Source organism: Leucopleurus acutus, assembly GCF_964270905.1.
Source record: "Leucopleurus acutus genome assembly, chromosome: 10".
NCBI classification, from domain to species: domain Eukaryota; kingdom Metazoa; phylum Chordata; class Mammalia; order Artiodactyla; family Delphinidae; genus Leucopleurus; species Leucopleurus acutus.
Window position 1 is genome coordinate 36,534,593 of NC_139153.1, and position 25,936 is coordinate 36,560,528.

The 25,936-nt window shown below is 38.7% G+C and overlaps 1 protein-coding gene across 4 annotated transcripts in view; it reads left to right on the forward strand.

Annotated features, from left to right (window-relative positions):
• The window catches only part of NEK4 (NIMA related kinase 4), a 57,191-nt gene that overhangs the window by 26,525 nt on the left and 4,730 nt on the right, over nt 1-25,936 (forward strand). For 3 of the 4 annotated variants that reach the window (XM_082848538.1, XM_082848536.1, XM_082848539.1), the window contains 7 exons: nt 114-263; nt 817-966; nt 1,431-1,497; nt 2,250-2,359; nt 3,486-3,574; nt 11,314-11,522; nt 12,225-12,358. In XM_082848538.1, the coding sequence (XP_082704664.1) occupies nt 114-263; nt 817-966; nt 1,431-1,497; nt 2,250-2,359; nt 3,486-3,574; nt 11,314-11,522; nt 12,225-12,358 (909 nt within the window). The remainder of the gene's footprint in view (nt 1-113; nt 264-816; nt 967-1,430; nt 1,498-2,249; nt 2,360-3,485; nt 3,575-11,313; nt 11,523-12,224; nt 12,359-25,936) is intronic. The other variant, XM_082848537.1, reaches the window with a different exon arrangement.

The following is a 25,936-nucleotide window of genomic DNA, read 5'->3' on the forward strand; positions in this document are numbered from 1 at the left end:
TTTCATTTATAATTTTAGAAGTAGATATGGCAGGTTTGGCTATTTGGAAGTTCAAAAGACTGTTTCATTATTCTATTTTGTTTTTTTGTTTGTTTCATTTTATTATTTTTAAGGATCAAGTTGCTGGTGAATGTGTTATAGAAAAACAGGACAGAATCCACCCAGCTTTACAGCCACACAGCTCTGGGTCTGAACCTTTCCTGTCTCAACAGCGGCAGCAGAAGAAAAGAGAACATACTGAGCCTAGTGAGGAAGAGAGACAGGTCAGCAGAGATCTCTTTGGAATAAGTCATTGTGCTGCTGCTTGGGAAACAGACTTTAGGAAACTTCATTTCTATTTAGAATGATGTGCTAAAAAGGCACATACATAATGCAAGGAACATATAAAGAAGGGTAGAAATGCTAAATATTGGTTATCAAATGTCAGTGAGTTGGAAGCAGAGTAAGGATTTTATCTTCTCCAGCAAGGATGGACAGCTTATTTTGAGAGTTAAAGGAACAGGCCAAAAAAAGTAAATCTCTGATTCCTCTTATGTCATATTAATGAACAGTTTCTCCCTCAACTTCTGCATAAGATCGTGGCAACCCCTCATTTCTGGAAGTAACTTTCACAGGCACCCTCTCTATAAGCTTCTTAAGTGGTCATTCACTTTTGGCAGAGTTTCTTCCCCTCTGCCCCCTGCCCCCCACCAAATGCAATGTTTTAAAGTTTTTGGGAGGGAATCACTGACAAATACATAGATTTACCCATGGGGGACCTTTGGAGGTAGATGTATATGACACTGATAATCTCCCTCTCTTTGTTAATTATGGAAGTTCCAAGAGACTCCTCCTCGTCTTTTGCCTTCTCTTTCTACTGTTGGAAAAGTGGATGTCACATCAACACAAAAAGATGCTGAAAACCAAAGTAGAGTGATCACTGGGTCTGTGAGCAGTTCGAGGAACAGTGAGATATCATCATCAAAGGTTTGTAGGAGTCTATGTTGGATTTTTTTAAGCTTTATTATAAAACTTTTTGGTTGTAAATCCTGCATATATTGTGAAGTTTTATATTAAAACATCTTAGCCCTGCTTTTTGCCAAACACTGGAAAGCGCAAATTTGTCATTCTCAACAGAAGCTTTGATTGAAATGGACAGATTCTATTGTTTCAGGGCTGGTCACTTCCAGTTAATTAAGGAGACCAAGTGGATTCTGAATGTAGGAAATGCAGAAATACCTATTTGCCCTTCCAAAGATGAGCTCTTCCTAGAAATGAGGGCTGTGATCATCCTAGCTAGGAGTTGTAAGCCTGATGTGAACTGGTTTCAAATGGACACTCCCTTAAAGACCTGTGCAGGGCCTTTCCTGTAGTGCTGGATAATATGTCATGCATTGTAGGTATTGTAAGAACAGTGAATAGGAATGGAAGTAACTGACTTTCTTTAAAAGGACCGCCCATTATCAGCAAGAGAGAGGAGGCGACTAAAGCAGTCACAGGAAGAGATCTTCCCCTCAGGTAAAGTTTTTCTCTTTCCTTCATCTATTGGAGGTTATTGGTATGGCTCATGGACATAGCATTGGTACTGATTGTGAGGTGTTAAGAATTTCCAGCATCAGTAATCCATTTGGGAAACCAATTTCGAAGAATTTTTGAAATTTCCTAGTTAAGCCTTTTAAAAAATTGGCATAATATTGGATCTGGAACTTGTGTTATTAGAGAAAGAGGACTCTAAAAAGAGAGCAAGAGAGCTTTGAGTGACAGTAACTCCTGGGAGATTTCAGACAGGAAAGCAGTCAGGCGTGTGTTTACTTTGTTTCCATGTTCAGAGTCTGTTGGTCAGAGAAGTGCTCTCTTCTCAGGAACAGAGAGAGGAAGCCAGGAGAATGGTACTGCCCTGGGCTGAGGACTGTGATCATTCCTATTACTATTATCTAAAGACAACATATTCTAGCAGTTTCCATTTATTGAATGCTGACAATGTCTCAAACATTATGCTAAGTATTTTAAGGGCATTATCTCATTTCATATTTTGCAGCGGAGGAGACTGAGGGTCAGAGGGGTTAAGTAACTTACCCAAGGTCACAGGGCTGGTAGACCTAGACCTGAGATTTGAACTGAGGTGTCAGACACCAGAGTGATGATGAATATGCTGTCTGAGTTCCTTCTAGGCTGGCCCTTGCTGGGGTATCTTCCATAAACAGTGCAAAGCCCTCTTCTATTGAGGCCAGCCCACCATAAACAACTGCTGGGGGTTGTCACTTTTTCAGGCCCTTCAGTGAGGAGAGTTTCTCTGAGTCCAGCGGGGTCAGGGAAACCACAAGAGGAAGGCCACCCTACCCCTGCTCAATGGTTGTCTTCTGACTACAGCGTTGCTCAGGTACATTACATAGTCCTAAGGTAAAAGGTAGACATGTCTACATCTGGCAAGCCTAATAACGGTAAACCTCATAAATGCCAGCTCTATTTATTCCTGGGACAGTGCTGACTTAAGTTACACTTTTCACACTTCTCTGATAAGAAAAAGAACTGGTCAATAATAATTAAAAGGATTTTGTTTCCTTCATTAAGGGAATGGACTTTTCAGGCGCTCTTGTAAACAACTGGCAGCCTAGTTAATATCTTTCTTAGGCAGTCTTTTAAACAAGACTTCCAAAGGACTTCCACTAGGCAACACTTTGCTTATTCTGCTGTGTTAATAATATAACAAACGACCTGGCCAGATTTTAGTCTCACTTGCTGATCCTTCCTTTGTTTCCTGTTTGTGTCAAAGTACCTTACCTTTCCACCCAGGGATAATGTAGAGGCACCATTTGGTGGCTAAATGGATAACTGCAAGTTTTTAACCACGTTCACTTTTTTGTGTAATAATACCCTGGGAATAATTATTCAGTTTTCTGTATTCCAGTTTTTGACATCATTTCCAGGAGCATATAATTACTTTTTTTAAAAAAGAAACTTCCTGCCCTTGAAAGTAATGAAGATTTTTTTCCTTTAACAATGGTGTGTGATTTAGTTGCTTCACTAATTAAAATGATCCTCTTTATTTTCAAAAGTTGTAACATTTGTGTGTAATTATATCAGGTAATCCTTTAAAGCGTTTAACAATGAGGATCATGGGTGAGCAAACTGAGGTTACTTTTTATTTAGGTGGCATTCTGTCTAGTTTAAAATGCCAACATTCCTTATGGTACCAGCCCTCTGCTTAGAAGTTCAAACACCAGAACTGTTTGTCTGCTCTCCTCTGGAAAGGAAATTTCTTCATAGCTGAGACTTTCCAGGACCTTATAAAACTTCACCTTGGTGTTCCTCAGGCTTCACTTATGAACTTCATGGGTGAACTGGGACATTATTTGGTAAAGTAACTTCAATTTTTATATCCATAGTTCTCCTGTTAAATTGGACCTAGGTGCACATTGTGTCTAGCCATTACATCTAAGATTGTTTTATGTATTACATTCTGGTTGTGTTGTCACGTGGAATTTTGTATTTCCAAACATTAATAGGAAAGGAAACTCACCCATTGTCTCCCTGAGGATGAGTTAAGTTCTTCTACAAGTTCAACTGATAAATCAAATGGGGATTCCAAGGAAGGGTAAGTTCTTATTTTTCTATCTCCTTTCATAAGCTATTTCTGTTTGAATTAATTTTATTCTAATTTAATTTTATTTTTTTACTTTAAAAAATTTTATTGAAGTATAGTTGATTTACAATGTTGTATTAATTTCTGCTGTACAGCAAACTGACTCAGTTATACATATATTCTTTTTCGTATTCTCTTCCATTACGGTTTATCACAGGATATTGAATAGAGTTCCCTGTGCTATACAGTTAAGACCTTGCTGTTTATCTGTCATATAAATAATAGTTTGCATCTGCTGATCCCACACTCCCAGTACTTCCCTCCCCCACCCCCAACCCCCTTGGAAACCACAAGTCTGTTCCCATGTCTTTGAGTCTCTTTCTGTTTCACAGATATGTTTGTTTGTGTCATACTTTAGATTTCACAAATAAGTGATATCATATGGTATTTGTCTTTCTCTTTCTGACTTACTTTGCTTAGTATGATAACCTCTAGATCCATCCATGTTGCTGCGAATGGCATGATTTCATTCTTTTTAGTGGCTGAGTAATAGTCCATTGTATGTATGTGTATATATATGTATGTGTGTATATGTGTATCTATCTATCTGTCTATCTCACATCTTTATCCATTCATCTGTCAATGGACATTTAGGTTGTTTCCATGTCTTAGTTATTGTAGATAGTGCTGCTATGAACATAGGGGTGCGTGTATCTTTTCGAATTATAGTTTTGTCTGGGTATATGCCTAGGAGTGGAATTGCTGGATCACATGGCAACTCTGTTTTTAGTTTTCTGAGGAACCTCGATACTGTTTTCCATAATGGCTGCACCAATTTACATTCCCACCAACAGTGTAAGAGGGTTCCCTTTTCTCCACATCCTCTCCAGCATTTTTTTTTTTTGCTGTTTCTCCATTTATGTTGCTAACACAATTTTCCTTTTTTTTTTTTAATCTTTATTGGAGTATAATTACTTTACATTGGTGTGTTAGTTTCTGCTTTATATCAAAGTGAATCAGTTATACAAATACATATGTTCCCATAGCTCTTCCCTCTTGCATCTCCCTCCCTCCCCCGCTCCCTATCCCGCCCCTCTTGGTGGTCACAAAGCACCAAGCTGATCTCCCTGTGCTATGCGGCTGCTTCCCACTAGCTATCTGTTTTACGTTTGGTAGTGTATGTATGTCCATGCCACTCTCTCGCTTTGTCACAGCTTACCCTTCCCCCTCCCCATATCCTCAAGTCCATTCTCTAGTAGGTCTGTGTCTTTAGTCCTGTCTTACCCCTAGGTTCTTCATGACATTTTTTTTTCTTAAATTCCATATATATATGTTAGCATACGGTATTTGTCTTTCTCTTTCTGACTTACTTCACTCTATATGACAGACTCTAGCTCCATCCACCTCATTACAAATAGCTCAATTTTGTTTCTTTTTATGGCTGAGTAATATTCCATTGTATATATGTGCCACATCTTCTTTATCCATTCATCTGATGATGGATGCTTAGGTTGTTTCCATCTCCTGGCTATTGTAAATAGAGCTGCAATGAACATTTTGGTACATGACTCTTTTTGAATTATGGTTTTCTCAGGGTATATGCCCAGTAGTGGGATTGCTGGGTCATATGGTAGTTCTATTTTTAGTTTTTTAAGGAACCTCCATACTGTTCTCCATAGTGGCTGTACCAATTCACATTCCCACCAGCAGTGCAAGAGTGTTCCCTTTTCTCCACATCCTCTCCAGCATTTATTGTTTCTAGATTTTTTGATGATGGCCATTCTGACTGGTGTGAGATGATATCTCATTGTAGTTTTGATTTGCATTTCTCTAATGATTAATGATGTTGAGCATTCTTTCATGTGTTTGTTGGCAGTCTGTATATCTTCTTTGGAGAAATGACTATTTAGGTCTTCTGCCTATTTTTGGATTGGGTTGTTTATTTTTTTGTTATTGAGCTGCATGAGCTGCTTATAAATTTCGGAAATTAATCCTTTGTCAGTTGCTTCATTTGCAAATATTTTCTCCCATTCTGAGGGTTGTCTTTTGGTCTTGTTTATGGTTTCCTTTGCTGTGCAAAAGCTTTTGAGTTTCATTAGGTCCCATTTGTTTATTTTTGTTTTTATTTCCATTTGTCTAGGAGGTGGGTCAAAAAGGATCTTGCTGTGATTTATGTCATAGAGTGTTCTGCCTATGTTTTCCTCTAAGAGTTTGATAGTTTCTGGCCTTACATTTAAGTCTTTAACCCATTTTGAGCTTATTTTTGTGTATGGTGTTAGGGAGTGATCTAATCTCATACTTTTACATGTAGCTGTCCAGTTTTCCCACACCACTTGTTGAAGAGGCTGTCCTTTTTCCACTGTACATTCTTGCCTCCTTTATCAAAGATAAGGTGACCATATGTGTGTGGGTTTATCTCTGGGCTTTCTATCCTGTTCCATTGATCTATCTTTCTGTTTTTGTGCCAGTACCATACTGTCTTGATTACTGTAGCTTTGTGGTATAGTCTGAAGTCAGGGAGCCTGATTCCTCCAGCTCCGTTTTTCATTCTCAAGATTGCTTTGGCCAGGGCTTCCCTGGTGGCACACTGGTTGAGAGTCCGCCTGCCGATGCAGGGGACACGGGTTCGTGCCCCAGTCCAGGAAGATCGCACATGCCACGGAGCAGCTGGGCCCGTGAGCCATGACCACTGAGCCTGCGCGTCCGGAGCCTGCGCGTCTGGAGCCTGTGCTCCGCAACGGGAGAGGCCACAACAGTGAGAGGCCCGCATACCGCAAAAAAAAAAAAAAAAAAAAAGATTGCTTTGGTTATTCGGGGTCTTTTGTGTTTCCATACAAATTGTGAAATTTTTTGTTATAGTTCTGTGAAAAATGCCAGTGGTAGTTTGATAGGGGTTGCATTGAATCTGTAGATTGCTTTGGGTAGCAGAGTCATTTTCACAATGTTGATTCTTCCAATTCAAGAACATGGTATATCTCTCCATCTATTTGTATCATCTTTAATTTCTTTCATCAGTGTCTTATAATTTTCTGCATACAGGTCTTTTGTCTCCTTAGGTAGGTTTATTCCTAGATATTTTATTCTTTTTGTTGCAATGGTAAATGGGAGTGTTTTCTTGATTTCACTTTCAGATTTTTCATCGTTAGTGTATAGGAATGCCAGAGATTTCTGTGCATTAATTTTGTATCCTGCTACTTTACCAAATTCATTGATTGGCTCTAGTAGTTTTCTGGTGGCATCTTTAGGATTCTCTATGTATAGTATCATGTCATCTGCAAAGAGTGACAGCTTTACTTCTTTTCCAATTTGTATTCCTTTTATTTCCTTTTCTTCTCTGATTGCTGTGGCTAAAACTTCCAAAACTATGTTGAATAAGAGTGGTGAGAGTGGACAACCTTGTCTTGTTCCTGATCTTAGTGGAAATGCTTTCAGTTTTTCACCATTGAGGACGATGTTGGCTGTGGGTTTGTCATATATGGCCTTTATTATGTTGAGGAAAGTTCCCTGTATGCCTACTTTCTTCAGGGTTTTTATCATAAATGGGTGTTGAATTTTGTCGAAAGCTTTCTCTGCATCTATTGAGATGATCATATGGTTTTTCTCCTTCAATTTGTTAATATGGTGTATCACGTTGATTGATTTGCATATATTGAAGAAGCCTTGCATTCCTGGAATAAACCCCACTTGATCATGGTGTATGATCCTTTTACTATGCTGTTGGATTCTGTTTGCTAGTATTTTGTTGAGGATTTTTGCATCTATGTTCATCAGTGATATTGGCCTGTAGTTTTCTTTCTTTGTTACATCCTTGTCTGGTTTTGGTAACAGGGTGATGGTGGCCTTGTAGAATGAGTTTGGGAGTGTTCCTCCCTCTGCTATATTTTGGAAGAGTTTGAGAAGGATAGGTGTTAGCTCTTCTCTAAATGTTTGATAGAATTCACCTGTGAAGCCATCTGGTCCTGGGCTTTTGTTTGTTGGAAGATTTTTAATCACAGTTTCAATTTCAGTGCTTGTGATTGGTCTGTTCATATTTTCTATTTCTTCCTGATTCAGTCTTGGCAGGTTGCGCATTTCTAAGGATTTGTCCATTTCTTCTAGGTTGTCCATTTTATTGGCATAGAGTTGGTTGTAGTAATCTCTCATGAACTTTTGTATTTCTGCAGTGTCAGTTGTTACTTCTCCTTTTTCATTTCTAATTCTATTGATTTGAGTCTTCTCCCTTTTTTTCTTGATGAGTCTGGCTAATGGTGTATCAATTTTGTTTATCTTCTCAGAGAACCAACTTTTAGTTTTATTGATCTTTGCTATCGTTTCCTTCATTTCTTTTTCATTTATTTCTGATCTGATTTTTATGATTTCTTTCCTTCTGCTAACTTTGGGGTTTTTTTGTTCTTTCTCTAATTGCTTTAGGTGCAAGGTTAGGTTGTTTATTCGAGATGTTTCCTGTTTCTTAAGGTAGGATTGTATTGCTATAAACTTCCCTCTTAGAACTGCTTTTATTGCATCCCATAGGTTTTGGGTCGTCGTGTCTCCATTGTCATTTGTTTCTAGGTATTTTTTAATTTCCTCTTTGATTTCTTCAGTGATCACTTCGTTATTAAGTAGTGTATTGTTTAGCCTCCATGTGTTTGTATTTTTTACAGATCTTTTCCTGTAATTGATATCTAGTCTCATAGCCTTGTGGTCGGAAAAGATACTTGATACAATTTCAATTTTCTTAAATTTACCAAGGCTTGATTTGTGACCCAAGATATGATCTATCCTGGAGAATGTTCCATGAGCACTTGAGAAAAATGTGTATTCTGTTGTTTTTGGATGGAATGTCCTATAAATATCAATTAAGTCCATCTTGTTTAATGTATCATTTAAAGCTTGTGTTTCCTTACGTATTTTCATTTTGGATGATCTGTCCATTGGTGAAAGTGGGGTGTTAAAGTCCCCTACTATGAATGTGTTACTGTCGATTTCCCCTTTTATGGCTGTTAGTATTTGCCTTATGTATTGAGGTGCTCCTAGGTTGGGTGCATAAATATTTACAATTGTTATATCTTCTTCTTAGATCGATCCCTTGATCATTATGTGTAGTGTCCTTCTTTGTCTCTTGTAATAGTCTTTATTTTAAAGTCTATTTTGTCTGATATGAGAATTGCTACTCCAGCTTTCTTTTGGTTTCCATTTGCATGGAATATCTTTTTCCATCCCCTTACTTTCAGTCTGTATGTGTCTATAGGTCTGAAGTGGGTCTCTTGTAGACAGCATATATATGGGTCTTGTTTTTGTATCCATTCAGCCAGTCTGTGTCTTTTGGTGGGAGCATTTAATCCATTTACATTTAAGGTAATTATCGATATGTTTGTTCCTATTCCCATTTTCTTAATTGTTTTGGGTTTGTTATTGTTGGTCTTTTCCTTCTCTTGTGTTTCTTGCCTAGAGAAGTTCCTTTAGCATTTGTTGTAAAGCTGGTTTGGTGGTGCTGAACTCTCTCAGCTTTTGCTTGTCTGTAAAGGTTTTAATTTCTCCATCAAATCTGAATGAGATCCTTGCTGGGTAGAGTAATCTTGGTTGTAGGTTTTTCTCCTTCATCACTTTAAATATGTCCTGCCATTCCCTTCTGGCTTGCAGAGTTTCTGCTGAAAGATCAACTGTTAACCTTATGGGGATTCCCTTGTGTGTTATTTGTTGTTTTTCCCTTGCTGCTTTTAGTATGTTTTCTTTGTATTTAATTTTTGACAGTTTGATTAATATGTGTCTTGGCGTGTTTCTCTTTGGATTTCCAGCATTTATTATTTGTAGACTTTTTAATGATGGCCATTCTGACCCGTGTGAGGTGGTACCTCATTGTAGTTTTGATTTGCATTTCTCTAATAATTAGTGATGTTGAACATCTTTTCTTGTGCCTATTGGCCATCTTTATGTCTTCTTTGGAGAAATGTCTATTTAGGTCTTCTGCCCATTTTTTGATTGGGTTGTTTTTTGTTGTTGTTATTGAATTGTATGAGCTGTTTTTATATTTTGGAAATTAATCCCTTGTCAGTTGCATTGTTTGCAAATATTTTCTCCCAGTCTGTAGGTTATCTTTTCATTTTTTTTTTATGGTTTCTGTTGTTGTGCAAAAGCTTATAAGCTTGATTAGGTCCCATTTGTTTATGAATTAATTTTAAATGTACATTTATAGTAGCATTCAGACTTGTAGTACTGTCATTGATAACATTGTAAATGGTTTTTGGTATATGCAAGAGCTAAAATTCTCTTTTAATGGACACATCTGATTTTCATTCAGAATTCTTATAAAATGTCTTCTTAGATCTGTGGGTTTATAGTTTTCATTGGTGGAAACAGTTTCGCCATTATTTCTTCAAGTATTTTTTTGGACCCCCTCCTGCCCTCCTAAGGATTCTGATTACATGTATATTAGATTGCTTAAAGTTATTCCACAGGTCACTAATCATATTCTTTTTTTCCTTTAGTCTTTTTTTCTCTGTTCCTTTTTTTTTTTCTGGCCACACGGTGTGGCTTGTGGGATCTTAGTTCCCCGACCAGGGATTGAACCCATGCCCTCGGCAGTGAAAGCATGGAGTCCTAACCACAAGACTGCCAGGGAATTCCCATCTGTTCCATTTTTTGTAGATTCTATTGCTGTATCTTTGAGTTCACTAATCTTTTCTCCTGCAGTATCTAATTTGTTAATCCCATCCCACATATTCAACACATTGTACTTATCATTTGTAGTTCAATTTGGGTCCTTTTTATATCTTCATTGCCTCTCCTTAACATGTTGGTGTTTCCTCTACCTTGGTCATATGGAATATATGTTTAATAACCATTTTAATGTCCTTATTTACTAATTCTGTCACTTGTATCACTTCTGGATCTATTTCTATTAACTTATTTTTTTCTCTTCATAATTGTGTGCTATTTTCCTGCTTTGCATGTCTGGTATGTTTTTTTTTTTTTTTAATGGTACGCGGGCCTCTCACTGTTATGGCCTCTCCCGTTGCGGGGTACAGGCTCCGGACGCGCAGGCCCAGCAGCCATGGCTCACGGGCCCAGCCGCTCCGTGGCATGTGGGATCTTCCCAGACCGGGTCACAAACCCGCGCCCCTGCATTGGCAGGCGGACTCTCAACCACTGCGCCACCAGGGAAGCCCTCATGTCTGGTATTTTTGACGTGATGCCAGACATTGTCAATTTTATCCCATTAATTGCTGATATTTTTATATTTCTTTAAATATTCTTGAACTTTGTACTTGGATATAGTTAAGTTACTTAGAAATAGTTGGGCGGAATTTATACGCAAAATCTGGGACCTTGTCTTTCTCACTCTCTCCTTTCCAAGATTCTCTCACTTTCTAGTGGCAGTGGTGGTCTCGAACTCTGTCCTTTGGTTTTGCAGGCAAGAAAGACTGTGGGTTTTCTGTTGCCCACAGTTAGCTGCCTATGGCTTGCCTTTAGGCAAGAAAGACTGTGGGTTTTCTGTTGCCCACTTTAGCTGCCTATGGCTTGCCTTTAGGCTAAAGGTGTTGACTGTCCTCCAGAATCTGCTTGCAAATTTTGTACATTCTTCATTGCCCTCACATAGTTGATTTTTGTATTTTTTCCAAAGTTTATACTTATTTGTGGAAGGGTTCTGTCTGTAGGAACTTACTTGCTTACTAGAAAGCAGAACTTCGTAAAGGTTGTTTTGTATCTAATTTCTAATGAAAAATTTTCATGAAGCCAATTAATAACAAGAGAATTTTTTTCTTTTCCAGGAAAGGTCATACAAATGAAATGAGTGACTTGGTACAATTGATGACACAGACCCTGAATTTGGACTCTAAAGAGAGCTATGAAGATCTCCCGGTACCAGAGCCAGTGTCAGAATTTAAACTTCATCGGAAGTATCGGGACACACTGATACTTCATGGGAAAGTTGCAGAGGAGGCGGAGGAACTCCGTTTTAAAGAGCTACCTTCAGGTGGTCAGTTTATTGTTTTACACCAAGCTGGAGAGCATATGTTTACTGGAGAAATGTATCAAACTAAGGAGCTTAATGCTTGCAAATATTTTTGGTTTTTTAAATTATTTCATTTGGATATCTTCATAAAAAAATATATCTTATTTTATGTAACAGTTGTATTCCTGAAAAGTTGAATGAAAATTGCTTTTTAAAAATAAATGTAAATAAATACATGTTTGGAATTTTTCACGTGGACTTTCTTCAAATTAGACAATTTGTAGTTTTTAGATTTAGGAGATGGTGATGAGACATGAAGCGTAAGTTCATATATACATTTTAGTCATTAAAAATACATGAACTCTTGGGCTTCCCTGATGGCACAGTGGTTGAGAGTCCGCCTGCCGATGCAGGGCACACGGGTTCGTGCCCCAGTCCGGGAAGATCCCACATGCCGCGGAGCGGCTGGGCCCGTGAGCCATGGCTGCTGAGCCTGCGCGTCCGGAGCCTGTGCTCCGCAACGGGAGAGGCCACAGCAGTGAGAGGCCCGCGTACCGCAAAAAAAACAAAACAAAACATGAACTCTTAAACTAAACTCTTGTCAAAGTGAAAAGAATCTTAACATGACAAAATTACCAGGAAAAAAAAAAGAAAAAAAAATTGTGTTCTTCTTGCTGCAGTGGTGAAAGTGTTTACTTTTTCCCTGTTGTTGTTATTGCTTTTTAGCTATCGTGCCAGGTTCTGAAAAAATCAGAAGAATAGTTGAAGTCTTGAGAGCTGATGTAATTCGGGGCCTGGGGATTCAGCTTTTAGAGCAGGTGTATGATATTTTGGAAGAGGAGGATGAATTGGAAAGAGAGGTGAGTGTCCTATTAGCTGTGTCAGCTGCTTATGCTATGGAATTTTTTTAATGGCCTTTTGAAATATAATTAACATACCATATATTTTACCCATTTTAAGTATACAATTCAGTGGTTTTTAATATGTTCACAGAGTTGTACAACCATCACCACATCAATGTTAGAACATTTAATTATCCCCAAAAGAAATCCTGTACTCACTGTCACTCCCCATTGTCCTATAGGCCTTTCACCCCTAAGCAACCACTAATAGTTCTGTCTCTATATCTGCCTATTCTGAACATTTCATTTAAATAGAGTTGTACAGAACTATGTGGTCTTTTGTGACTGATATCTTTCATTTAGTGTATGTTTTCAAGATTCATCCATGTTGTACGGCACGTCATGTACTTCATTCTTTTATAAGACTGAATAGTATTCCATTGTATGGCTATACCACATATTGTTTATCTATTCACCACCTGATAGGTTGTTTCTACTTTTTAAAAAAATTATTTATTTATTTATTTTTGGCTGCATTGGGTGTTCATTGCTGCGCGCGGGCTTTCTCTAGTTGCGGAGAGCGGGGGCTACTCTTCGTTGCGGTGCACAGGCTTCTCATTGCGGTGGCTTCTGTTATTTTGGAGCATGGGCTCTAGGCACGCAGGCTTCAGTAGGTGTGGCGTGTGGACTCAGTAGTTGTGGCTCGCGGGCTCTAGAGCGCAGGCTCAGTAGTTGTGGTGCACAGGCTTAGTTGCTCTGTGGCTTGTGGGATCTTCCTGGATCAGGGCTCAAACCTGTGTCCCCTGCATTGACAGGCGGATTCTTAAGCACTGCGCCAGCAGGGAAGCCCTGCTAAGTGTTCTTATCATGAAAAGGTGTTGGGTTTGTCAAATGCTTTCTATTTAGATGATCATGTAGTTTTCGTTTTTTACTCTGTGGATATGGTGTGTTGCATTAATTGGTTTTTGGATGTTACATCATCCTTGTATTCCTGAGCTAAATCCCACTTGGTCATGGTGTATACTGCTTCTTATATGTTGCTAGAGTCATGTTTCTAGTATTTTGTTGAGCGTTTTTGTGTCTGTGTTCACATGAGATATTGGTCTTCAGTTTTCTTTTCTTGTGATATTTTTATTGGTTTTGTTATCAGGGTAATACTGGCCTCAGAATGAGTTGGGGAGGTTCCCTCATCTTTCTTGGGAAGAATTAGTGAAGAACTGGTATTAATTCTTCTTGAAATGTTTGCTAGAATTCACCAATGAAGGCATCTGGGTGGGCCTGAGCTTTTCTTTGTGGGTAGTTTTTTGATAATAAATTCCGTGTCTTTACTTACTATATTCAGATTATTTGTTCTTCTCTTTCTAAAATTTCTGTCTTTCTAGGAGTTGTCCTTTTCAACTAAGTTATCTAATTGGCATATAATTTTTTTTTTAATTTTTAAATTTTATTTTATTTTTTTAATACAGCAGGTTCTTATTAGTCATCAATTTTATACACATCAGAGTATACATGTCAATCCCAATCACCCAATTCATCACACCACCACCCCCACCCCCCTGCTGCTTTCCCCCCTTGGTGTCCATACATTTGTTCTCTACATCTGTGTCTCAATTTCTGCCCTGCAAACCAGTTCATCTGTACCATTTTTCTAGGTTCCACATATATGCGTTAATATACAATATTTGTTTTTCTCTTTCTGACTTACTTCACTCTGTATGACAGTCTCTAGATCCATCCATGGCTCAACAAATTACCCAATCTTGTTCCTTTTTATGGCTGAGTAATATTCCATTGTATATATATACCACATCTTCTTTATCCATTCGTCTGTCGATGGGCATTTAGGTTGCTTCCATGACCTGGCTATTGTAAATAGTGCTGCAATGAACATTGAGGTGCATGTGTCTTTTTGAATTATGGTTTTCCCTGGGTATATGCCCAGTAGTGGGATTGCTGGATAATATGGTAATTCTATTTTTAGTTTTTTGTTTTTTGTTTTTTTTTTTTTGCGGTGTGCGGGCCTCTCACTGTTGTGGCCTCTCCTGTTGTGGAGCACAGGCTCCGGACGCGCAGGCTTAGCGGCCATGGCTCATGGGCCTAGCCGCTCCGCGGCATGTGGGATCTTCCCAGACCGGGGCACGAACCCGTGTGACCTGCATCGGCAGGCGGACTCTCAACCATTGCACCACCAGGGAAGCCCTGTTTATATATTTTGGAGATTAATCCTTTGTCCGTTGGTTCGTTTGCAAATATTTTCTCCCATTCTGAAGGCTGTCTTTTTGTCTTGTTTATGGTTTCCTTTGCTGTGCAAAAACTTTGTAGTATCATTAGGTTCCATTTGTTTATTTTTATTTTTATATCCATTACTCTAGGAGGTGGATCAAAAAAGATCTTGCTGTGATTTATGTCAAAGAGTGTTCTTCCTGTGTTTTCCTCTAAGAGTTTTATAGTGTCCAGTCTTACATTTAGGTCTCTAATCCATTTTGAGTTTATTTTTGTGCATGGTGTTAGGGAGTGTTCTAATTTCATTCTTTTACATGTAGCTGTCCAGTTTTCCCAGCACCACTTATTGAAGAGGCTGTCTTTTCTCCATTGTATATTCTTGCCTCCTTTGTCATAGATTAGTTGACCATAGGTGTGTGGGTTTCTCTCTGGGCTTTCTATCTTGTTCCATTGATCTGTATTTCTGTTTTTGTGCCAGTACCATATTGTCTTGATTACTGTAGCTTTGTAGTATAGTCTGAAGTCAGGGAGTCTGATTCCTCCAGCTCCGTTTTTTTCCCTCAAGACTGCTTTTGCTATTTGGAGTCTCTTGTGTCTCCATACAAATTTTAAGATTTTTTTGTTCTAGTTCCGTAAAAAATGCCATTGGTAATTTGATAGGGATTGCATGAATCTGTAGATTGCTTCGGGTAATATAGTCATTTTCACAATGTTGATTCTTCCAATCCAAGAACATGGTATATCTCTCCATCTGTTGGTATCATCTTTAATTTCTTTCATCAGTGTCTTATAGTTTTCTGCATACAGGTCTTTTGTCTCCCTAGGTAGGTTTATTCCTAGGTGTTTTATGCTTTTTGTTGCAGTGGTAAATAGGAGTGTTTCCTTAATTTCTCTTTCAGATTTTTCATCATTAGTGTATAGGAATGCAAGAGATTTCTGTGCATTAATTTTGTATCCTGCAACTTTACCAAATTCATTGATTAGCTCTAGTAGTTTTCTGGTGGCATCTTTAGGATTCTCTATGTATAGTATCATGTCATCTGCAAACAGTAACAGTTTTACTTCTTCTTTTCCAATTTGTATTCCTTTTATTTCTTTTTCTTCTCTGATTGCCGACACTAGGACTTACAAAACTATGTTGAATAATAGCGGTGAGAGTGGACATCCTCGTCTTGTTCCTGATCTTAGAAGAAATGCTTTCAGTTTTTCACCATTGAGAATGATGTTTGCTGTGGGTTTGTCATATATGGCCTTTATTATGTTGAAGTAGCTTCCCTCTGTGCCCATTTTCTGGAGAGTTTTTATCACAAATGAGTGTTGAATTTTGTCAAAAGCTTTTTCTGCATCTATTGAGGTGATCATATGGTTTTTCTCCTTCAATTTGTTAATATGGTGTATCACATTGACTGATTTACATATATTGAAGAATCCTTGCATCCCTGGGATAAATCCCACTTGAACATGGTATGATCCTTTTAATGTGTTGTTGGATTCTGTTTGCTGGTATTTTGTTGAGGATTTTTGCATCTATATTCATCAGTGATATTGGTCTGTAATTTTCTTTTTTTTGTAGTATCTTTGTCTGCTTTTGGTATCAGGGTGTTGATGGCCTCATAGAATGAATTTGGGAACACCTTCCTCTGCCATTTTTTGGAAGAGTTTGAGAAGGATGGGTGTTAGCTCTTCTCTAAATGTTTGATAGAATTCACCTGTGAAGCCATCTGGTCCTGGACTTTTGCTTGTTGGAAGATTTTTAATCACAGTTTCAATTTCAGTGCTTGTGATTGGTCTGTTTATATTTTCTATTTCTTCTTGGTTCAGTCTTAGAAGGTTATACCTTTCTAAGAATTTGCCCATTTCTTCCAGGTTGTCCATGTTATTGTCATAGAGTTGCTTGTAGTAGTCTCTTAGGATGCTTTGTATTTCTTTGGTGTCTGTTGTAACTTTTCCTTTTTCATTTCTAATTTTATTGATTTGAGTCCTCTCCCTCTTTTTCTTGATGAGTCTGGCTAATGGTTTTTCAATTTCCTTTATCTTCTCAAAGAACCAGCTTTTAGTTTTATTGATCTTTGCTATTGTTTTCTTTGTTTCTATTTCATTTATTTCTGCTCTTATCTTTATGATTTCTTTCCTTCTGCTAACTTTGGGTTTTGTTTGTTCTTCTTTCTCTAGTTTCTTTAGGTGTAAGGTTAGATTGTTTATTTTTCTTGTTTCTTGAGGTAGGCTTGTATAGCTATAAACTTCCCTCTTAGAACTGCTTTTGCTGCATCCCATAGGTTTTGGATCATTGTGTTTTCATTATCATTTGTCTCTAGGTATTTTTTGATTTCCTTTTTGATTTCTTCAGTGATCTGTTGGTTATTTAGTAATGTATTGTTCAGCCTCCATGTTTGTGTTTTTTACGACTTTTTCCCTGTAATTCATTTCTAATCTCATAGCGTTGTGGTCAGAAAAGATGCTTGATATGATTTCAGTTTTTTTAAATTTACTGAGGCTTTATTTGTGACCCAAGATGTGCTCTATCCTGGAGAATGTTCTATGCACACTTGAGAAGAAAGTGTAATCTGCTGTTTTTGGATGGAATGTCATATAAATAGCAATTAAATCTATCTGGTCTATTGTGTCATTTAAAGCATGTGTTTCCTTATTTATTTTCATTTTGGATGATCTGTCCATTGGTTTAAGTGAGGTATTAAAGTCCCCCACTATTATTGTGTTACTGTCGATTTCCTCTTTTATAGTTGTTAGCAGTTGCCTTATGTATTGAGGTGCTCCTATATTGGGTGCATGTATATTTATAATTGTTATATCTTCTTCTTGGATTGATCCCTTGGTCATTATGTAGTGTCTTTCCTTGTCTCTTGTAACATTCTTTATTTTAAAGTCTATTTTATCTGATATGAGTATTGCTACTCCAGCCTTCTTTTGATTTCCATTTGCATGGAATATGTTTTTACATCCCCTCACTGTCAGTCTGTATGTGTCCCTAGGTCTGAAGTGGGTCTCTTGTAGACAGCATATATATGGGTCTTGTTTTTGTATCCATTCAGCAAGCCTCTGTCTTTTGGTTGGAGCATTTAATCCATTTATGTTTAAGGTAATTATCGATATGTATGTTCCTATGACCATTTTCTTAATTGTTTTGGGTTTGTTTTTGTAGGTCCTTTTCTTCTCTTGTGTTTCCCACTTAGAGAAGTTCCTTTAGCATTTGTTGTAGAGCTGGTTTGGTGGTGCGGAATTCTCTTAGCTTTTGCTTGTCTGTAAAACTTTTGATTTCTCCATCGAATCTGAATGAGATCCTTGCAGGGTAGAGTAATCTTGGTTGTAGGTTCTTCCCTTTCATCTCTTTAAGTATATCATGCCACTCCCTTCTGGCTTGTAGAGTTTCTGCTGAGAAATCAGCTGTTAACCATATGGGAGTTCCCTTGTATGTTATTTGTCGTTTTTCCCTTGTTGCTTTTAATAATTTTTCTTTGTCTTTAATTTTTGCCAATATGATTACTATGTGTCTCAGTGTTTCTCCTTGGGTTTATCCTTTATGGGGCTCTCTGTGCTTCCTGGACTTGGGTGACTATTTCCTTTCCCATGTTAGGGAAGTTTCTGATTGTAATCTCTTCAAATATTTTCTCAGGTCCTTTCTCTCTCTCTTCTCCTTCTGGGACCCCTATAATTCAAATCTTGTTGCATTTAATGTTGTCCCAGAGGTCTCTTAGGCTGTCTTTATTTCTTTTCTCTTTTTTTTTTTTTTGTTTTGCAGTATGCGGGCCTCTCACTGTTGTGGCTTCTCCCGTTGCGGAGCACACGCTCCAGACGCGCAGGCCCAGCGGCCGTGGCTCACGGGCCCAGCCGCTCTGCGGCATGTGGGATCCTCCCAGAACGGGGCACGAACCCGTGTCCCCTGCATCGGCAGGCAGACTCTCAATCACTGCGCCGCCAGGGAAGCCCTCATTCTTTTTTCTTTATTCTGTTCCACAGCAGTGAATTCCACCATTCTGTTTCCAGGTCACTTATCCGTTCTTCTGCCTCAGTTATTCTGCTATTGAGTCCTTCTAGTGTATTTTTCATTTCAGATATTGTGTTGTTCATCTCTGTTTGTTTGTTCTTTAATTCTTCTTGCTCATTGTTAAACATTTCTTGCATCTTCTCGATCTTTGCCTCCATTCTTTTTCCGAGGTCCTGGATCATCTTCACTATCATTATTCTGAATTCTTTTTCTGGAAGGTTGCCTATCTCCACTTCATTTAGTTGTTTTTCTGGGGTTTTATCTTGTTCCTTCATGTGGTACAAAGCCCTCTGCCTTTTCATCTTGTCTATCTTTCTGTGAATGTGTTTTTTGTTCCACAGGCTGCAGCATTGTAGTTCTTCTTGCTTCTGCTGTCTGCCCTCTGGTGGATGAGGCAATCTAAGAGGCTTGTGCAAGTTTCCTGATGGGAGGGACTGGTGCTGGGTAGAGCTGGCTGTTGCTTTTGTGGGAAGAGGTCAGTAAAACTTTAATCCACTTGTCTGCTGATGGGTGGGGTTGGGTTCCCTCCCTGTTCGTTGTTTGGCCTGAGGCGACCCAAGACTGGAACCTATCTGGGCTCTTTGGTGGGGCTAATGGCAGACTCTGGGAGGGCTCATGCCAAGGAGTACTTCCCAGAACTTCTGCTGCCAGTGTCCTTGTCCTCACAGTGAGACACAGCCACCCCCTGCCTCTGCAGGAGACCCCCCAACACTAGCAGGTAGGTCTGGTTCAGTCTCCTATGGGGTCACTGCTCCTTCCCCTGTGTCCCGATGCACACACTACTTTGTGTGTGCCCTCCAAGAGTGGAGTCTCTGTTTCCCCCAGTGCTGTCGAAGTCCTGCAATCAATTCCCAGTAGCCTTCAAAGTCTGATTCTCTAGGAATTCCTCCTCCCATTGCCGGACCCCCATGTTGGGAAGCCTGACATGCGGTTCAGAACCTTCACTCCAGTGGGTGGACTTCTGTGGTATAAGTGTTCTCCTGTTTGTGAGTCACCCACCCAGCAGTTATGGGATTTGATTTTACTGTGATTGCGCCCCTCCTACCATCTCACTGTGTCTTCTCCTTTGTCTTTGGATGTGGGGTATCTTTTTTGGTGAGTTCCAGTGTCTTCCTGTCAGTGATTGTCCAGCAGCTAGTTGTGATTCTGGTGTTCTCACAAGAGGGAGTGAGAGCACGGCCTTCTACTCCGCCATCTTGGTTCAGGGCCCACACACCGGCATACAATTATTAATAGAAATTCTTTTTAATATTTTTTATTTCTGTAAGGTTGGTTGTTTAGGAGTGTATTGTTTAATTTCCACATATATTTGCACAAATATATTACATTTTTCTATTTTATAGGTTCAACAGTGTATTATATACATGCTGGATTTTTAAATTATAGTAAAATACACATAACTTCAAATTTAGCATTTTAACCATTTTTAAGTATTTGGTTCAGTGGCCTTAAGTATGTTTACATTATTGTGCAAACATCACCACCATCCATCTCCAGAACTTTTTGCATTTTGCAAAACTGAAACTCTGTACCAATTAAACAAAAACTCCCCACTTACCCCTCCTACCAGCTCCTGGCAACTACCATTCTAATTTCTGTGTCTATGAATTTAACTACACTAAGCCTTGATATAAAGCCTAAACACAGCATCTAGAAAAAGTAAAACTCGCCTGTAAAGAAAACTTCAGGCCCAGATGGCTTTGCTGTGAATTCTTCCAATCATCTAAGGAAGAAATAAGACAAATCCTACACAAATTCTTTAGAAAACAGAAAAAGAAGGGACATTTCCCATTTCTCCCCATAAGCCCAGAATAACCGTGATACCAAAACCCAATAAGGACACTACATGAAAAAAACATGAGACCAGTATCTCTCATGAACATCTTAATCATCTAGTATTTTGCTGAAGATTTTTGCATCAGTGGTCATAAGGGATATTAGTGTATATTTTTCTTTTCCTATGGTGTCCCTGTTTGACCCTAGCACCAGGGCAATGCTGGCCTCATAAATGAGCCAGGAAGTGCTCCTTCCTCATTAACTCTCTGAAGAGTTTGAGAAGGATTGGTATCAGTTCCTGTCCAAATGTTTGGCAGAATTCACCAGCAAAGGTCCAGGGCCTTTCCTTGTTAGGAGGTTTAGGTTACTGATTCAGTCTCCTTGCTAGTTATGGGGATATTCAGATTTTCTATTTCTTCATGATTCAGTTTTGGTAGGTTTTATGTTTCTTGGAATTTGTCCATTTATGCAACTTGTTGGTGTACAATTGTTCATAGTACTTTCTTTCTTTTTTTTTCTTTCTTTTTTTTTTTTTTTTGCGTACGCGGGCCTCTCACTGCTGTGGCCTCTCCCATTGCGGAGCACAGGCTCCAGATGCGCAGGCTCAGCGGCCATGGCTCACGGGCCCAGCCGCTCCGCGGCATGTGGGATCCTCCGAGACCGGGGCACGAACCCGCGTCCCCTGCATCGGCAGGTGAACTCTCAACCACTGCGCCACCAGGGAAGCCCCATAGTACTTTCTTAGAATCCTTTTTATTTCTTTTTATTAGAGTGGTAGTAATGTCCCAAATCCATTTCAGATTTTAGTAATTTGAGTCTTTTTTTTTCTAAGTATAGCTAAAGGTTTGTCAATTTTGTTCATCTTTCTGAAGAACCAACTTTTGCTTATTTTGATTTTTTTCTATTTTTCTGTTCTCAATTATATTCATCTCAGCTCTAATCTTATTATTTCCTTCCTTCTGCTAGTTTTAGGTTTAATTTGTTCTTTTTTCTATTTCTTTAGGCTGCAAAGTTAGGTTGTTGACTTGAAATCTTTTTTCTTTTTTTTAAAAAAAATATTTATTTATTTATTTGGTTGTATCAGGTCTTAGTTGCGGCATGGTGGGATATTCACTGCCACATGTGGGATCTTTCTTGTGGCATGCGGGATCTTTAGTTGCAGCATGTGAACTCTTAGTTGCAACATGTGAGATCTAGTTTCCTGACCAGGGATTGAACCCAGGCCCCCTGCATTGGGAGCGCGGAGTCTTAGCCACTGGACTACCAGGGAAGTCCCCAAATCTTTTTTCTTTTTTAACATAAGCATTTACAGCTATAAATTACCCCCTTAGCACTGCTTTTGCTGCATCTCATAAGTTTTGGTTATATTCTCATTTTCATTTGTCTCTCAATATGTTAAATTTCCCTTGTGATTTCTTCTTTGGTGCATTGGAGTGTGTTATTTAATTTCCATAAATGTGTGAATATTCTAGTTTTCTTCTGTCATTGATTTCTAACTTCATCCTGTTGTGGTCAGAGAAGATACTTTGTATGTTCTTTTTAATCTATTGAGACTTAGTTTGTGGCCTAACATATATATCTCTTCTGGAAAATGTTTCATGTACACTTGAGAAGGATGTGTATCCTGTTATTGTTGGGTAGAGCATTCCCTATATGTATGTTAGATCTAGTTAGTTTTTGCATTGTTCAACTCCTCTGTTTTCATATCTTCTGTCTGGTTGTCTTATCCATTACTGGGAGTGTGAAGTTTCCAACTATTATTTGTAGAACTGTCTATTTTTTCCTTTAATTCTGTCAAATTTGGCATCAAATATTTTGATGGTCTGTTATTAGGTGCATTAACGTTTATAATTATTATATCTTCCTGCCGTATTGATCCTTTTGTTAATGTATAATGTCATTGTGTCTTGTAACCTTTTTTGTCTTCAAGTCTGTTTTGCCTGATATTAGTATAGTCACCCCTGCTCTCTTTTGGTTACTATTTGCATGGGATATCTTTTTCAGTCCTTTCATTTTCAATCTGTTTTGGATCTAAAGTCTCTTGTAGAAAGCATATAGTTCTTTAAATAATTAATTAATTAATTATATTTTTGGCTGCATTGGGTCTTCGTTGCTATGCGCGAGCTTTCTCTAGTTGCGACGAGTGGGGGCTGCTCTTCGTTGCGGTGCGTGGGCTTCTCATTGTGGTGGCTTTTCTTGTTGCAGAGCACAGGCTTTAGGTGCATGGGCTTCAGTAGTTGTGGCACACGGGCTCAGTAGTTGCAGCTCACTGAGCCCCGGCTCAGTAGTTGTGGCACACAGGCTTTGTTGCTCCGCAGCATGTGGGATCTGCCCGGACCAGGGCTCGAACCATGTCCCCTGCATTGGCAGGTGGATTCTTAACTACTGCGCCACCAGGGAAGCCCCAGAAAGCATATAGTTTTGTTAACAATTCTGCCAATTTCCGTCTTTGTGATTGGAGAGTTTAATTCATTTACACTTAAGCAATTACTGATAAGGAGGAACTTCCATTATTTTGCTGTTTGTTTTCTATATGCTTTATAGCTTTTTCTGTCCCTAATACCATGTATTACTGCCTTCTTTTATGTTTAGTACTTCTTTTTTTTTGTAGTGAAACATTTTAATTCCCTTTTCATTTCCTTTAGTGTATATTCTATAACTATTTTCTTTGAGGTTATCATGGAGATTACATTTAACATCCTAGTTTTAATACTCAAGTCTGAATTTATACCAGCTTAACTTAAAAAATCTGCTGCTTTAAAGCTCTGTCTTCACCCCTTTTGGCTATTGATGTCACAGAATTACATCTTTATGTATTGTGTAACCAAAAACATAAACTAGTAATTGGTTTTTTTTTTAATGCATTAGTCTCTTAATTTTTGAAGAAAACAAAATGTGGAACAAACCAAAGTTATATTAGTATTAGACTAATAACTTTTTAGACTAATAATTTTTTTTAGTGTATTAGTGTCTTAAATCATGTAGAAAATAAAAAATGGAATTATAAACCATTGTTATAACACTAGCTTTGATAATTGCCCATGTATTTACCTTTACTGAGATCTTTATTTCTTCATACAGCTTTGAGTTACTGTCTAGTATGCTTTCATATCTGCCTGCATGACTTCCTTTGGTATTTCTTGCAGGGCAGGTCTAGTGGTAATAAACTTCTTCATCATTTATCTGGAAATGTCTTAAGTTCTCCCCCACCCAGTTTTATTGAGAAATAATTGATATGTAACACTGTGTTAGTTTAAGGTATACAACATAATGATTTGGTATATGTATATACTTTGAAATGATTACCACAATAAGTTTAGTTAGCATCTATCATCTGTCATAAATTTTTTTTCTTGTGATGAGAACTTTTAAGATCTACTATTAGCAACTTCCAAATGTACAATAAAGTACAATTAACTATAGTTACCATGCTGTATATTATATCCCCAAAACTCACCAGAAGTTTCTACGTTTTTACCACCTTTACCCATTTCCTTCACCCCCACTCCCCGCCTCTGGCAACCACCAGTCTGTTGTCTCTTTCTATGAGTTTGGTTTTTTTCAGATTCTGCATGTAAATGAGCTCATACAGTATTTGGCTTTCTCTTTCTGACTTATTTCACTTAGCATAATACCTTCAAGGTCCATCCATGTTGTTGCAGACGGCAAGATTTCCTTCTTTTTTATTTCACTTTTGCAGGACATTTTTGCCAGATACAGGATTCTTGGTTGACAGTTTTTTTCACTTTGAAAATATCATCCAACTGCCTTTTGGCTTCCAAAGTTTCTCATAAGAAATCTGCTTATTATCTTACTGAGGAATCCCTTGCATGTGAAGGGTTGCTCCTTTCTTGTTGCTTTCAAGATTGTCTTTGGCATTTGACAGTTTGATTATAATGTGTCTGAATGTGAACTCTTTGTGTTCATCCTACTTGGAGTTTGTTGAGATTCTTTGATGTTTATATTCATGTCCTTCATCAAACTTGGGAAGTTTCTGGCTATTATTTCTTTAAATAATTTCAGTTCCTCTTTCTGTCTTCTTCTGGGACTCCCACAATACCTATGTTAGTCCCTTTAAATCCCTTGGAAGTTGCTTCAGCTGAAGGCTGTGGTGTTTGTAACAATGTCAATGAGCGTTGCAGCAGTGGTTGCCTGCCTCTGTGTCTGCCCCTCTGTGATGAGAAGCAGCAATCAGCTGTCAGTACAGAGATCCCTAGTACTTGGAAGACAAGATTCTTATTGCCTACCCTGGCTCCTACAAGCTATCTACAGGCTGCTCCAGGAATGTTGGACAGCTACCTGCTCTTGGTGGGGGGTGAGGGGGGGGGTGCTAAGAGCTGAAATTGACTGGAATTAACCAAAATTTACCATCCAAGCCTTCTCCTGAATGTTTCAAGCCTTTAATAGACTCCAGAGTTCCAAAATAGTTACATCTGGCAGATTCTGACAGTGCAATTTTTGTCCATGTGAGGAGATAGATTCCTGGTGCTTCTTCCTCCTCCAGCATCTTCTATACATATTGTATTATACAATTGCTTTTTTTTTTTTTTTTTTTTCGCGTTACGCGGGCCTCTCACTGTTGTGGCCTCTCCCGTTGCGGAGCACAGGCTCCGGATGCGCAGGCTCAGCGGTCACGGCCCACGGGCCCAGCCATTCCGTGGCATGTGGGATCCTCCCGGACCGGGGCACGAACCCGCGTCCATTGGCAGGCGGACTCTCAACCACTGTGCCACCAGGGAAGCCCTATACAATTGCTTTTTAAATCAGTTCAGAGAAGAAAAGGGAAGCAATTTGTATTTATATTGTTTTTATTTACATAATTACCTTCATCAGTGCTTTTCCTGTTTTCATGTAAATTGGAATTATTGCCTGGGGTCTCTTGCTTTCAGCCTGATGAGATTCCTTTGGTAGTTCTTGCAAGGCAAGTCTGCTAGTCACAAATTCTGTTTTTGTTTATCTGGGAATATCTTTATTTTGCCTTCATTTTTTTTTTTTTTTTTGCGGTACGCGGGCCTCTCACTGCTGTGGTCTCTCCCGTTGCGGAGCACAGGCGTCGGACTCGCAGGCTCAGCGGCCATGGCTCACGGGCCCAACCGCTCCACAGCATGTGGGATCTTCCCGGACCAGGGCACAAACCTGTGTCCCCTGCACCGGCAGGTGGACTCTCAACCACTGCGCCACCAGGGAAGCCCCTTGCCTTCATTTTTGAAAGATAGCCTTACTGGATATGCGATTCTTAGTTGACAGTTTTTTCTTTGAGTTCTTTGAATATGTTATCCCACTGCCTTCTGGCCTTCATTGTTTATGATAAGTCAGCTGTTAATGTTATTGGGGTTCTCTTGTAAGTACTGAGTCATTTTTCTCTTGCTGCTTTCAAGATTTTCTTCTTGCCTTTGGCTTTCAGCACTTTTACTTTGTTGTTGTAATATTGCTTTTTATTATTTTTTTAAATTTATTTTTTCTTATTGAGATAACATTGGTTTATAACATTATATAAGTTGCATGTGTACAACCTTACATTTTGACTTCTGTATACATTACAGCATCAGGACTTTTACTTTAATGTGTCCATGTGTGGATCTCTTTGAGATGAT